This window comes from Numida meleagris, chromosome Z, assembly GCF_002078875.1.
Source record: "Numida meleagris isolate 19003 breed g44 Domestic line chromosome Z, NumMel1.0, whole genome shotgun sequence".
Lineage (NCBI taxonomy): Eukaryota > Metazoa > Chordata > Aves > Galliformes > Numididae > Numida > Numida meleagris.
Window position 1 is genome coordinate 57,512,967 of NC_034438.1, and position 15,958 is coordinate 57,528,924.

At 33.6% G+C, this 15,958-nt stretch overlaps 1 protein-coding gene across 14 annotated transcripts in view; it reads left to right on the forward strand.

Moving 5' to 3' along the window:
• KIAA0825 (KIAA0825 ortholog) overlaps positions 1 to 15,958 on the forward strand; it is a 235,513-nt gene that overhangs the window by 20,673 nt on the left and 198,882 nt on the right. For 13 of the 14 annotated variants that reach the window (XR_002433187.1, XR_002433188.1, XR_002433189.1 and 10 more), the window contains one exon: positions 12,044 to 12,183. Coding sequence is in view for 11 of the 14 variants with exons in the window: in XM_021379705.1 (XP_021235380.1) it covers positions 12,053 to 12,183 (131 nt within the window). In the remaining 3 variants the exon portion in view is untranslated. Of the gene's footprint in view, positions 1 to 9,152; positions 9,213 to 12,043; positions 12,184 to 15,958 lie in introns of those variants that run through there. The other variant, XM_021379706.1, reaches the window with a different exon arrangement.

The window sequence follows — 15,958 nt, forward strand, 5'->3', positions numbered from 1 at the left end:
TGTGCCAGAACCTCACCACCCTTGTAGTGAAGAATTTCTTTCTACTATCTAACCAGAACTGCTCTCTTTTAAAACTGTTAGCCTTTGTCCTGTTACTACACTCCCTGATGAATAGTCCCTGTCCATCCCTTTTTCTGTAGACTTCATTTTTAAGTACAGTGAGGCCATTTGTAAGGTCTCTCCAGAGTCTTCTCTTCTCTGGTCTGAACACTCTCTGCTCTTTCAGCCTCTCTTCAATAGAAACACAGGATGTTCTGTGTTGGAAGGGACCCTTAAAAATCATTTCTGAGTTTCCTTGTTGCTTGTTCTTGTTAGTGGGTGATAGCTTGTATTTGGTTTTATTCTTGATGTAAATAACGCAAACGTGTGTCACAATTTATGGAATTCTTTACTGCAAGTGTAATTTGTGTTTTTATGTTTTGGCATAATTTAACATACCAATTTGCACTGAAATGTATAGTTCAGTATAAGCTGGGATATCTTTCCTTGTATGATTCATGTTTAGTGTAGGACTTTCAGCTATGGGAAAGGTGTATATTTAGGTTTTTTTTTTAAAGAAAATCATAATATAGTGCTAGTATTTGTGCACAGCACAGTTCCATGTTTTTTTCCCACACTAAATATTTATTCAACTAAATCATAGGTAAGAAAAGAGATCTTAAATCTAAGTTAGCATCATTTCATAACAAATAAAGATCACCAAAGACCTTGTTAAGCCTCTCAGAGGCCATGGTCAGCAAAATTTAGTGCACGGAGTGGTTAGAAACAATTTTTGATGATTTCTAAGGATAATTTCCCTTTTAGATTTCTGTCAGCATTTCATGTGATGGAATGGCTTCCTACTATGTGGTGACTTGTTTCCAGAACCTCTAGCCCTAGAAAGTAATGCTTCATTACTATTTAATATACGATATCATATATTTGAGTGAATTAGCATGTTCATCTCCTGCCTCCTTGTGATGCCAGTTGTTAAAAGCTTGTTGAAATAGAACTGGCGCATAAGAAGAGAATTTTTTTTTCAAATGAGAGCATTATATACAATAAGCATTTTCCTTACTTTTAAAGCTTCTGAATAGGCTGTCAAAGGTAAAAAACATTTCCATATTTCAGAAGTAAAGTAAATTAAATTTTGAAATTGAGTAAAAAATATGTGACAAGCGTCACCATTTTGTGTTTTTCTCTCCCAAATGTCACTATCCCATAATAATTATTTTTATACCAGAGAGGATCTGCTTCTTGTGTGGCAAAGACTCCCATATATGTAACAAGGTTTTCAAGAAAAGCATGAAATAGCTTTGAACTGAGATTTTTTTGAAACGTGGAGAAACTCTAGAAGTTAATTATCTGAAATGAGGGATTCCTTTGTTGTCATGTTAAAATATGAACTTGAGGAATACCCTGAATCGGTACAAGACTTGGAGTCTAACAAAAGTAGTTGGAGAGCTACTGAGAACGATCATCTGCAGGCCTATTAAGAAGGGATTGTAAACAGAAATCTGTAACTGATTTAAGTTAGACCTAGAAGTAAATCTCTAAAAATAGTGTCCAAGTAAACAGCATGATTTGTAAGTATGATGACAATGGATGTGTTGTATTAAGAAGTAGAATTGTTTTAAATAAGAGTAGAGTTTATTGTCAGTAAATGGAGTTAGAAAAAAGAAGCCCTTTGGCCTGTAACCCAGACAAGTTCTTGGTTTTCTTGTTTTCCTGTCTTATACCAGAAAAGCAGATTCTTCTGGCATTCAAAGGCATATTTTGTGAAGGAGCTGGACAGTTTTCTCTTCAAATACTTTCTGTTTGTCAAATCTTGTATTTCATCTTGCTTACAGTTAAAACTGAACTTTCTGGTAATTAAATGTAAGCTCAACAGAAAAAGTAGCACAATCCATGCTGAAAGGGAAGGCTAGGAGGTTAAGTTTAAAAGGAAGAGAAGCATGGGTTTCTGAATAAGTAAGGTAAGTGTTAGAAATGTTTGTCAAGAGCTGTCTTTTTTACCTCTGCGTATCTTTAGCTGAACTTTTCCGTTCTTGTTCATGTATTTTAGAGTATACAGTTTTAGAAAGTGATTTAACTACCCTGTTTTCTGAAACTGAAATAAGCCTGTAGGTTTGAATAGCTTTCAGACTAGTCCATGGTCTAGGGAGTTGTGAAACAGAATGTGGAATCATACTGTCTTCCTTACGTAGTGGTTTCAGTTATATGTGATTGAGAAAAAGAGTATATGATTTCCTCTGAAAAATCTTGAAATTCAGAAGTGATCGTGGGTCATATAGCACCTATTCCAAGGCAGGAATTCTAGCTGAATATTTGAGAGAAACAGAAACCAGTATCTCTTTTGACCAACTTCTCTTTCATAGTTACTGTCTAATTCAGAATAGCTATATTCCTTCTGCCTTTGCTATGCTGCTTCAGCAAAGCCAGCTGACTTACTGTGTATGTGTTTTCAAATAGAAGTAGACTTTTCAGAAATGTATCTCGAAATAACAAGGAATTTGCTCACTTAAGCTTTGAAATACTTAAGACAACTTTTTTTTTAATTCCTTAGTAAAGTTATGAAAAACCACAACAGTTTCTTGAATGGAATTTTACAGGTTTGTTAAACCTCACCCCGTGTTTTTTTATAGTCAGATGTTTAAACTGATCTGGTTAGAACATGAACATAACACAGGTATCTTTGTGAAATTGTAACCAATCTAAAAACTGATCTCTACTGCAAAACTTTTTTCATCTCTTTTTTTTAGCTTAAAGACATTAAGAAATTCCGTAGAAAGTGTTAGCAAATGTGTGTATGTGTGTCTAAGTGTGTAAGTACGTGTAAACTGTTATGTTGCTCTATTTAATAGCCTTAATTCTTTTATTAATACTTTATCCAGTTTTTCATTAATCTTCTATCTTCTCTAGTAAGTATTGTACCCAGACTACATCTGCTGCACAATGAATTGACTTTTGATATTCAGAAGTCCAGCATTAAAACATCTGACAGCAGTTTCTTACAATGATGATACAACACCCATACTTTATATCTTCCATGCTATGGCAACCAGAGATTGTTGTTCTGTTATATTTGGCTAACCCACAAGCCTAAGAAATAGCTTTTGTTTTTTTTAATAAAATGTTTATTTTTTAGGAAATAAAAAGTTTATTTAAACCAGAATTTATATGATTTATTACATTATAAGCATTTTATTTATAAAGAACTCTTCCTTCATAATACAAGAGCTCTTATTTGAAACTTGGAATGTTACTCTGCAGTTATTAGTTCTGAAAATGTGAAGAATGTGTGAGATACAGAGCTGAAACTTCTCCTTCCTTTCCCACCTTGCATACTGCTTAATTACAGAGATCTTTGAGCACTTATTTTGAAAAATAAGCTTAAGCTATAAACAGTGTCTTTAATAACCACCTTTGAAGTAAAAAGGAAAAAAATATTGATCTGTTTTGGTAACAAAAAACTTTCTATTCATGAACTAAACAGTGCAATCTAAAACTTTTATATAATTTTTACAATCTTATCAATGTGCCAAATCGTCTGTCAAGTTTTAGAAGTTTTAAAACTTTCATATTTCGTTTGAAGCTCATAGCAACTTTTCTCACAGAACAGTGACTTTTGATTTTGATAATGTTTCCATTATTGTGTAAGATTTTATTTCAGGAAGAATAGATAGCCCGTAACTAGATGACCTTTGCTATCTATGGTATTTATTGTGTATCTTCCAAAATCAGTGATTACTAAGGTAGAAATTTCCCTTGGTACTAGAAAGAATGTGGTCAAGCAGATGAATGTTAGTGATCAGTACTTAAAACCATTTCTAACATACTTAGAGTATTATTCATCTTCAAAAAAGCAAGCGTCGTATATGCAATTCAGTTGTCCTAGGGCAACCCATTTATTGTCCTACAGTCAGACAACAGAAAGTCTTTTGGACTGTGATTTTATTTTTCAGTAAGGTAGTTACCAAGTGCTTTATCTAGATGTCTCTGTGGTCTGTGGCTAGTGGATGCTTTTACCATAAGCACAAGCCGTATTTTTCATTTTCACCTTCACTCATTTCCTTTTTCCTAGAAGTCTTTGGAGACTTTCGTACTTGCCCTGCTTCCCAAGACCTCCTGCTGGCACAAATCTATAAGAGCAAAGGTTATCTACACAGAAAGTGGTAGCTGCTGTCACTGTATATTGGAATCAGGACCTCACTTTGTGTCTTATGATCCTCACAGGAGGACTTATGCTTGTCAGGCATCTTTGTGAATTATCCACCTCATCTTCCTCCTGGCATCTGAAGGCATAGGGTCATCACCTTCCACATGTTCCAGCGCGATTACTGAACAATACCTATTATTTTTATTCTTTGTGTCTTATATTTGATTACAAATTCTGAGTGAGTTCAGCAGAATCAATTGCAGTCACATATTGTAATTTTCTTTTCTATTTTTTAAATTATTTTCCTGAAACTTACAAGAATTTAATTTGCTCTGAGTCTTCAACTCCTTTGCAAAACATAGCTGAAATCAGCAAGAAGATGAGCCTAGGCTAATGGTAAGAGAGAAAAATGCAGACGTAACAGTTGAGTAAGCCCCATTTTCTTTGGAAACTAGGCTTAAAAGCAAGAACATAGAAAAAGATTGAAGAATAGGAGGTGAGAAGACAATAAATGTATTAAATCAAAAAGAGTTCAATATAGAAAAAAAAAGAGTAGGAAATAACTTTTTTTTTCCTTTGCATTCCAAATGTGTGTGCTTTAAGAAAGAAGTGACTATGGACAGTAAGGAAGATGATGTTTTTATAGGTGAGATATCATTGTTGTCACTTATGCTAAGGTAAAAAATCTTTTTCTGAAATACAAGGGAAACAGACATCTTTAAGATTATTTAGTCTTGTCCACTGTCCTCTTACAGTTTGTACGTAAAATCTTGTCGGCCAAAGCATTGTGCCTCTCCTCGGTTTCATCATGAATTTGATGGTATACTTGGGATAAGAGAAGAGTAGGGTTCTCACAAATTCCAAGATGGGAATTGTATATTTGAGTCTGATTTGATCTATTGGCTATTCTGAAGATTTTGACGAGAAACTAAGAAGCTTGATATTTTCATTGCATACTCTTAGACATTGAGTATGGGGGTATGCAAGCACATGCATTTTATTCAAAGAAGGCTTTCTTTTGTAAGCTTGGAAATAGCCAAAGCAATCTAGATCTAAGTCCAGTTCAAAAGGTAAAATAAAGTAGAATGTCATTACTTTTGTTAGTTTATTTACAAGGGATACAGAGGCTTAATGGTGTTTATGAAGTTGAAAATGGCAGGTAAGATGTGGTATGTGACTTCGTTACTCTTTAGTACCTTATTTAGCATTAAGCAGTATGACATGAAACCTTAAGAAATTCTTATACCAACAAAAATGAATTCAAAATTTTGATTTAAGAAAAGAAATAAAAGGAAAGAAATAAAAAACAAGGAATTTTATTGGTATCGTGTATCCCGTTGTCAGTAAAACTTTTTTATGACATTATATAGAATTTACTAAGAAACTTTAGTAATAGTATTTGGAAAAAAAAATCCATGATCTTTATATTGCTATACAAGCCTTAAAGATCATAACTGTAAGCTTGGACACTTCTAAGAGAAATCTCTATTGAGTGTTTCTGTATTTCATTTTTATAAAATTGGTATTTTTGAACCCTCTGCTTTAAATTGAGAAATATTAGAAGAAAATAGAATGCCCAGGAGTGAAGGGAGTGAAATGCAGCCCACCTTTTAAAAGCTGTGGTCACAGACAGTTTTTGTAATCCTTTTTAAATATAATAGTTTCATTGGAAGACTATTGCCAGTAAAAAAAACTTAACAACTTTGTATCTGATCTTCTGAACTGTAAGACCTCAAAGGTCTTGAAATTTCTTTCCTTTAAATAACAGTGTCCTCAAAGAGTATTGTGCCAGGATGGAGGATTTTGAAATAAACCAGAAGAGAAAAGGCTTTTATGGTGCACACAGAAGTATCTAGTACGTATTTGCAGTTTTTAATGGAGAAAGGTGTATGTTAGGTTCTTTACCAATGTGTTAAAAGAGTAGTTCTTTCAGTACAGTCCTTATAAATCTGTACAATTTTAGACACTAATAACAAGCAAGATAGAAAGGCTAAAGCAGGTGGTTTTGAAAGCTATGAGAGATTTAGGGATTTATAACATACTGCCTCTTCTTTGTGTGTTTGTACATGAAAAAAAGTGAGGAAATTCACACACTATCCCTAAATAGCATCTCATATTACCACAAACAAAAAGACAATTCTGCACTAGATGCACCAATATTCTCACACATAGTAGATATCTTTCACTTTTGTCCTTCAGGTAAAAAACACCATGAAGTGTTTCTGGGTAAAATAGGACTTATGCCATTTCTGAAGTAGACATGACACCAGGTTTATTCCTTTTTTAAACTTATTAATAATGGAATTACAGACATAATTTTTTTTAATTTTTTTTTTTGCAGTGGCATCTTTCATTATTTTATTTTTACTACAGAATGCCAGAAAAGTGAGGAAAAAGAAATTCAGACTTGTGTACAAAGAGTTTTTGTCACAGTTGCAGTTTTAGTCACTGTAAAGACTAATAAGAAGATGAGGAATACCACGGACTTTTCTCATCTAGGCTGCGTAATATTTGTAGGTTTGTTGTCCAAAAATGGCTGGCTGGTATGCGTTGAATGTTGGATATTGTGTACTGTGTGACTCTAGATGTGGGGTAACTAGCTGAGAGACAGATGATACCAGATTCACGTAAGAGCTTCTCAGAAAATGGCCATTTCTTCTTTTCTGAAGATTATAAAGTTATGTTATGCTTTATTCCTTTTTTTGAAATTACTCCTTAGGAGTTTCTTTGCAACTCCAGACTTCTTTTAAAGTCACTGCCTTTGACCAATGGTGTTTGATTAAGTTTATGTAAATAAGGATTCTCTCTTTGTCTCTGAGAATCTCTTACAAGTTCCATGTAGAAGGATACTGAAGAAAGCAGCGCTGATTCTCTTGCTTTGTTTTCTCAGCATTTCAATTTGTGACCCAAAGAATGCAGGCAAAGTCATAAGGATAACTTCTAGATCTTAATTTTAAATTTTTACATGTACAGGTATCTAGAAAACAGGACAAAGCATCATCATTTGGAGAACCCACAAATATTAAAAATAATAACATACAATTTTTGTCAGAAATGCATATTAGCTGATTCTTAGTATAGGAAGATTTCTGCAGGGGCTACATATCTAGACTGTTTTCAAGGGTTTAAACAGTAGTTATCATTTGATGGCTGACATAATTGTCTCAGAACAGAGAACTGCAGTCTAATATTACTCCTTTAGATACAGGACAAACTGAGAACTTTGTTTCTTCAATCCTACTTAGTAGAGTATGTCCTAATCCCACTTTCTTATTTGCTGTCTTTTATAATGGCAGAATCTGAGGGAAAGAATGTGTCCAATACAATTACAAATTTAATTATAGAAACTGAGAATATTTTTTTTAAAAAATGCAGGGGAAAGTGTTTTATATACATGATGGTTAAAACTAGAGAGTATAAAATTAACATTTAAATATAAAATGTCTGCAGGAGAGACATTATAAAATGTTTTTATAAAATACACTTCAAAGTTACTTGTGACATTCCAAATATTATCTAAAAACTGCCCACATTAATACTACTTCTGGTATGCATTGAATGTTTTTGTTTCTGGCACTAGATGGTAATATTTTTGTAAAAGCTGTGTATGCTTTGGCAAAGTCTGAAAAATAGATGAATATGAAAAAGTAACTGGAAAATATAAATAAAGACCTTCTGTATCTGATTATTAACAGAACCTTAAAAAGATTTGTTGTTTTATAAACTGAAATTTTGATTTCTTCCCTTTTTTTATTGTTTGATTTTAACTGATAACATTTTGAAAAGATTTTTACCGTGATGAATTGAATAAAAAGCTTTTACTGTGTCACAGTAGACCTCCAGAAATTCTGATTTTTAAATGCATTTCTTGTGTAAGTCCTATGTAGTGTCCAAAAAAACTTTAAATATTCAGTGATGCTGAGTCCAGAACAGTAGGAATTTCACATTGAATATTATCTTGAGCCATTGCCATCTCTCCTGCTGCCTGCTGTGCAATTGCAGATGACATCTTCTGTGCTGTTAAGTGGCTGGGAACAGTTGTGCAACTAAAGATAGATAAGGAAAGTCATTGTTAAGATGATGCTTTGAAAATGTAAGCTCAGTGATGAAAAATCTTGTCAATTCTCTCATCTGCTTCAGTTTTACAAGGACGCCAGGGCAATAAGATATATCTCTTGTAAGATAAGAAGTGATATCAGAAAAAAGCTTCAATGATTTGGCTAGCTCTGTGTACATACAGTGCTTCAGTTTGAAATATCCCTGTTCGCAAATCAGAAATACACTGTCAACCTCTTTTTAAACTAATGTTAATGGTAATAGTTTTATTTTCCTGGATACACACACAATGAGATCTCTAGGTGTAAAAGCTATGAAAATAACTTTTTTGATAGTTAAGCTGCCGGTAAAGTAACAATCCAGAAAGTTTTATTGCCAGGGTATTATGTTGCACAAAGCTAAAGTGCAGAGCATTACATGTGGGGAAAAAAGTTACTAAATGAATAAATGAATTATGTAATAGTTTCTAAATACTTTATATGTGCAAATTATTATTTAAATTCAAAATATAAATAGTTATTTAAGAGTTACCTTGAAAAATACTGAAGATAGTACTTAAACTATTTGGAGCTAAGTGTCCTATTATATAAGAGCTAAAATAATACATTGGCACTAACTGACTGAAATTAATGACATGCCTTGGGTTCTTGTTTAACCCTTGAATGACTTTTTAAAGACTGAACTGTAGAGTTGTAGTGTAGTCAGATTCAGCTTACAGTAGTCTTTGTTTAAAAATGAGTTATTTGAATAAAGCAGTATCAGCCTACCATTTCTTTATCCTCTGAGGAGTTTTGTCTATGCATATATGTGGGTTATGGTAAACAGCAGAAGTCAGGATGCAACCAAAACAAGCAAACTAAATTTTAAAGCTGTATTTAGATTTTTTTTTTTTTTTTTTACTTTGCCAGGTTATGTGTAACTATAACAAAAAAAATTGCCTAACATTCTAGGTGGCTGATTCTGTCCTGTGACATCTGAAACCCACTTGAAGTCGAAACAAGAATCTTAGCTGACTGAGGTGCTGTACAGCAATAAGGATGACCAGTACTGAGTGTTTATCAGTAAAATGTCTGTCAACATTTACGAAGTTGCTAGAGGTGTTGGAATGGATTTTTATGCTGTAGAAGTGGTTTAGTAATGTTTTACTTGTAATGAAAGACTCATCATTTAAGCTTAAAAGTAATGCAGTTTATGTCATAAGCTGGGAGAAGTATACCTGCATATCTACTTAGCTGCTTATCTACATCCCCTGGCTAGTTCTGATGGTGGGAGTTGCCACGACCCTGGTCGAGCCTGTCTAAGTCTCTCTGAATGTCTCTCTGGGGTTGTGTCTCTCTGGGTTGGTGGCCAGCTTTGGCGGAGCCACATCTCATTAGGCAGGGAACCAGTCAATCAGGGCCTTGGCACTAGTTGCACTGAGTGCTCAAGTTGAGGTGATTTACTTTTTGTCGTACTTGCTCTTTCCTTCTAAAACATTTTTGCTTTTTGCTTCTTCAACATGATAGTCTTGCATTGCGGGAATACTTTTTGTATGAAGGAGTTAACTATTGGTTGCTTTAAACAGTATTTGAAAATTGGTTAATCAAATGATGTTTTTTCCCCCACAAACCAAAACTGAAAGAAATAATTACCTTGTTTTGACAAGTGAACTGAAAATGTATGACATATAAGTCTTACAGGAATGCACACATGAAAACTAGGCTGTCATGTTTACTCGGTGATTTTTTTCATATGATGAATTTTTTAAACAGAAAGTGGTCTGTAAACTGTACTGGTATCTTTCTATAAAACTTGTGTAAGGAAAAAATAAGGAAAAAATATATATTAAATTTTGATTGCATAGCTACTTTATGAAAACTTTGAATCATTCAAAGGTGCAGTTTTTCTTCATTACGTGTATGTACAATACAGAACATTTTACACTAATCATTGACTATTCTATGAGAATAGTTAAATAAAAGATGGGTTTGATTTACAAATATTGAATGGTGTTAGCATCCTTATAAACTCTGAAGTAATTTTTAAGAGAAAAGGGAATGATCTGATTGACCATGCCTGAATATAAATAGTAACGTTCAACAGTAAACAACTTTATTTTCAGCACTCATTTTATCTCTTTTTCATGAAGCGCAATTTAATTTTTCTCCATTGATTGCAGAACTACACCGGCCTATTGCCTTTTTGCCAGTGGCTGATTGAAGTATTTCAGCATTTGAGACAGTGCTTTTTAATTTCTACTTTTAATTACAGTGTTTTTAATTACAGTAACATCGGTTAAGACACTTCCAAGTCTTATGTTCAAAGACTGATCCTCCTTCAATGTGTTATGTGATGTATTTGGTTTACATCCAGAAGAGGGATTGAGTTTCAGCTATATCTAAAAATGTTGAGAAGTCTTGGAATTGTTATTTGCAGAGGGGTATTCTGTATCTTCTGAGAATTTAAGAAAATGTTATATCCATGAAATGTTTGTTGTTTTATACTGTTAATTCAGATGTGCAAAATAGTAGGCTCTAATGGACCTTCAGGGCTTAGCTTTTTTTGAAAGACCGAACCTGAATCAGTGGCGACACTGCCCTGAAGAAGTGTGCCATTCTGCTACTTGCAGATCTGCACTCATATTTGAGCAAACATATTGGCTTGGCCTTCTCTCTTAATCTGATGTTCTTTTGGATCATGTGTCTTATAGACTGTTCACTTAGAATCCATCAGTCTGTTTTTACAATAGTGTCTCAAGGTAAATTCCCAAAATGTGACTGGAGGCATTTCCATGAAGAGGGAAGGGTAGATTATCTGCTAGCAATGGGGGTTAGGAAGTGTTATTTATGCCATCACTTCTGAAGATTCATGTAACTGCTTAGCAGCTTTCTCCTCAGTTGAAGGCTTAGTCCATTAGAGATCTCGATATTAAATAGGAATAAGCAGTATTTGAGGAAAAAGTATCAGTCTTGATAGTTTTGCAATTGAATGCTAACAGAGTAGGCAGTCACAGTTTGTTTTTCAGTAAGGGTTGGTAGTGATAGAAAGCATATTTTTTTAGTGAAAGTACAGTGAGTCAGTATTCACAAGATAATCCAAGCTGTAATCCAAGGCCAAAAAATGATCCACAGGATAGAACACCACCCCCATGAGGACAGGCTGAGAGGGCTGGCACTGTTCAGCCTGGAGAAGAGAAGGCTCCAGAAAGACCAGAGAGTGGACTTTCAGTAGCTAAAGGGGAGCTTTAAGAAGGAAGGAGACAGACTCTTTATCATGGTCTGTTGTGACAGGGAAAGGGTTTGAAACTAAAAGAGGGGAGATTTAGAGTGGATATAAAGAAGAAAGTTTTTGCAGTAAGGGTGGAGAGGCACTGGCACAGGTTGCCCGGAGAGGTGGTGGATGCCCTGTCCCTGGAGACACTTAAGGTCAGTCTGGACAGGGCTCTGAGCAGTGATGTGCTTGAATTCCAGAAAATAGTTACTACTCGGAAAGAAAAGAACATACAGAAAATCAAATATCCACTAATGTATTTATTTATAATTTCTAGCCATTATAGTGAAAACTTAAAATAAAAACATCCAAAAATGAAGAAGGTTTCTATTCTGGTTGATATTAAAATGATTTTTTTTTAAATGAAAAATGCAAGATGTTAAAAAAAAATTGTCTGTTTTTTTACAGGTGCATCTCTCTGTAGAAATGTGCTCAGAAGCGGGCATAAGGTTTACTATTCAACAATAGTTTTAAATTCCCTTCATGAATGCTTCCCTTACTAATATTAGTGTTTCAGAGGAGCAAAGCATTATAAACTTTGATACTTATATTGTGATCTTTTTTTCCTTAATTAACTAATTTTCTGTACGTGTTTTACAGATTCTGAATATGGAGTGGGGAGGAGAGTATTCTCTTGATTCTTCCAATTTAGACTGTTTGTTAAATGTCCTCCCTGGAGAACTGGAGTTTCAACAGATCCTTAATGATCTTGATGAAAAAATAAAGAAGAATTCTTCTAGGTAAAGAGAATGTTATTTCTATCAAAAAACCTTAGTGAAAGTACTTACATTTAGGAAAAAATACACCTTTTATCTTCTTTCTTTTCTAGTTGCAGATCAAAATTCTTAGAATTGTATCTATAGTAATTTGCATTTTTCACTTGAGCGTTTAACAGTATTTAATACCATTTAATTTTTGTGCTATGGTCTTTCTCTGCGTGGTATTTTTAGCAATTGAATCATCTTAATCTTAGGAATTATGGCAGTAGGTGTGATATTGGAAAAAGAAAATGTGTATTCCCATGGCAGTTAATATTCCCTATTGCTAAGAGAACTTTTATTCACTAAAAGCTACAGAATTCTACAAAAAAAATTAAAATTTGATCCCATAGTGTCCTTTACGCAATTTTAATGAATGTAGAAAATGCAAATAATTGTTTACATTTGTTATTTCATTTATAATTCATTATTTTATCTATTTTAATTACATTCATGATGCAACAGAGGATTTTATTACTAGAATTTATTTTCAAATATGTTTAGTTGTCCATTTTTTATATACTATGTAGGTCACTCTGAAAGTAATGCCTCCTGTTTATTTCTATGGAAAATAAATAAAAGTAAAATTTTGGCACCTTCTTTAAACTTTGAACAGCGTTGGCTGTTTTATGGCTGCACTCTGTAGTACTGTTAGAATACTGTGAAAGATGCTCTTACACAAATAAACTAAATCCCCTTTCAAAAAAATAAGAGTACACTCAGAAATACAACAAGTAGCATAATTTTATACTAAATTGTGACAATGTTTACCTTTGGGCAGCAATTCATGGTAGAGAGTCACAATTTCAAAGAATGCCCTTCGTAACAACTGGTTTAAGACTATGTAACTTTTAATGAAGCCTACATTTGTTAGAGGTCTGTGTCTGTTACCAACCAGCTTCCTAAATAACAGAGATAAATCTTTGCTGTATTTCACTGAAAAATTTTTTAGGTCATCTCTGTGTTGCTGTTACATTACCTATGCCAAGCTAAGAGATTTTTAAGCTTTTTGTTTATATTATTCCTATCTCACTTTTTGAATTTTTTTTTGTTCAACGTCTTACTGTTTAGAGATGCATTGTGATAATAGACATTCTAGGGTAGCAGTGAGAGTGAAGATCTGGGTAATATGCTTTGGGTTGTGGACCACTGCACAGTACAATTTTCTAGCCATTGATGTTAGTGAAATGCTGATATTCAGTGTTTAGTTTATGTCATAAAATAGTTATAGATGTTTCTGAAGTATGGTGCTCTTGGAAAAATTATCATCACCATATTTGGCGAATGTATAAACTAGATATTGTCAGCTCTCTAACTAGCAAATAACACTGATTTTGTCATTGTTTCCAGCCTGAGAGTTAGAATGATTGTTATCAAGAAGAGTCTGTGGAAGGGCTTAATACTGTTTCTTTTTCAATATGTCTTAAGTGTGTGCTACTGGTTGAGACATTGTCTGCTCATTTTTAACAGTAATTTATGTCATTTAGGATTATATGTTACATTTTACATTAACATAATCACAGTGGAAGTATGTTCAGATTTTTAACAAGGTTGATTGTCCCTTTCACAATTTTAGTCATAGAATCATAGAATGGCTTGGGTTGAAACGGACCTCAAAGCCCACTCAGTCCCAGCCCACCAGATCAGGGCCCAGGTCCCCATTCAGCCAGGCCTCAAACACCTCCAGGGCTTCTCTGGGTAGCCTATGCCAGTGCCTTGCCATCCTCTGAGTGAAAGCTTTGCATTCTGTTGAATTGACACTTAAGCTAGTTTTTAAAATAATTTTTATAAGGAAAATCAGAACATAGCTCTGTTGTAACCAGGTGATATTTTCCTCCTGTAATATGTCAGTTTCAGAAATGGAGAGGAGTTTAAAAGAAGATGGACAGCAGCTGATGTGACTTTTAAATTAAAAAGAGTATTTTTATTGCTAATATATTAGAGGTAGCATGGAATGAAATCATTTTCAAGTTACCATTGATCTTTATAAGTGGTATGATAACAGCAGCTCTATGTGCTGCAATGATACAATTGTAATACAGTCTATTTTTCATCAGATAGATTTATGATTTTATTATACCACAGAGAATAAACATAATAGTATACAGCATATATATATTTTTAAAAATAAAACATTGTGCAAGAAATTGTGATCCAAAAGTGCATAAATCACTTGAATGCTCATTTATTGCCTTCCAACTGAATAGCTTTTATAAAATTGTATGACACAACAAATCAGATCTCCTTTTCAGCACTTTGAATTACTTTGGTATTTTTGAATTGTACCAGTTCTATTTGGCACTATAACAAAGGGGGGAAAAAAACATGTGTGGGAAATTGTTGTAGTTCTAACTTTTAAAAGAGTAAGTGGTTTATGCATTTATTATTATATAGCCAAGCTCTTATTACACCTGAATGTTAACTTTATTTTTATAGTAGTTTACCAAGGCAGGTGAATATGAACTCTCAAAACCATTGTCATTGCTGACCTGTTTTACATGCAGAGGTAGTTTCAGATTACTATAAAGCATGAAGTTTTATTTGTAATTTCATTATGACTGCCATTTGTCTTCAGTATTTTCCCTCACATATGCTTTGACTTAATCCTTGTTTTCAGAAATGAGTTATTGGATTTTTGTTTTCTAAGAGTTTGTAACAGTTAATTTATTAGTAACTTGCAGAGCTAAACTTTCAGCTGATATTTACTATTGCTACACGGAAGATAAGGTACAGGGTTGAAACCACAATTATCTTGCATACTTTAAATATGATTGTGGCATGAAGTCTTTTTAGCAGTTGATTTGTGTGTGTACAGTTTTCACTTTGATGGGTGATTGACTGCTTTGTAGTGGTGATGAAGCAGGGCAGATTCTATGAGGCTGTATGACAGTGTGAGGTATTCCACGTCCTCTTCAACAAAACAATTACTCCTACTTCAATAAAATTATTTACTAGTAATTATATTTCCCCAATACAATGCAGACCATATCTTTGTGAGGCTTTTTACAGAGGCTTAATTTGACTTCAGTCCGATAAACTTCAGCCTGACTGTGTAATTAACAGTAAATTAGACATACAGCATTTCTATGGTCTTTTATCGCGTACTCCAGTGAGGTCAAGATTAGTAAGTACTTACAGCATTGCATCTTGTCCTGTAACTGTTCTTTTAAATTATAAACAGCATTTCAGTAACTAACAAGATACAGTAACTAACGAGATAATTCCCACCATTGATACTTCATAACAAAGGGACAGTAATTTCAGACAGGGTTTTAAGCGTTGATACATTTTCCTGTATCAGAATTGCAGTATATAAGGGCTTGTGTGTTTTTAAATTGTGATGTGCTGCAAGACTTTTCTTTCCCCTTTTTATTTTGAAGAAAATTTTTCTTCTCTGAAATTTTCAGGTAGAAGCTATGCCTCACTTTCTTATTATTCAATAGAATCAGAAAATTTTTGTTATCTTCATCCAAAATCCGCAGCAGTCATTGAGTATTTGTGAGAATTTCCAACTACAGCCAACATTAGAAGAAAAATATTTATAATGACCACGTGGACCTAATATTTATCACAGAGAAAAACCCCAACACTGTGTGTGTATATAACTTACTTTCTGTACAAGTGCATTCTTGTAGTGTTTAACAGAAAACTTAGTACTTGTTAAGATACTAGAATAAAGTTACTAAAATTATTGCCAAATTGGTACCTCTATAACCGCTGCCAGGTACTTAGAAAAGAATAATAGAACTAAGAAGAG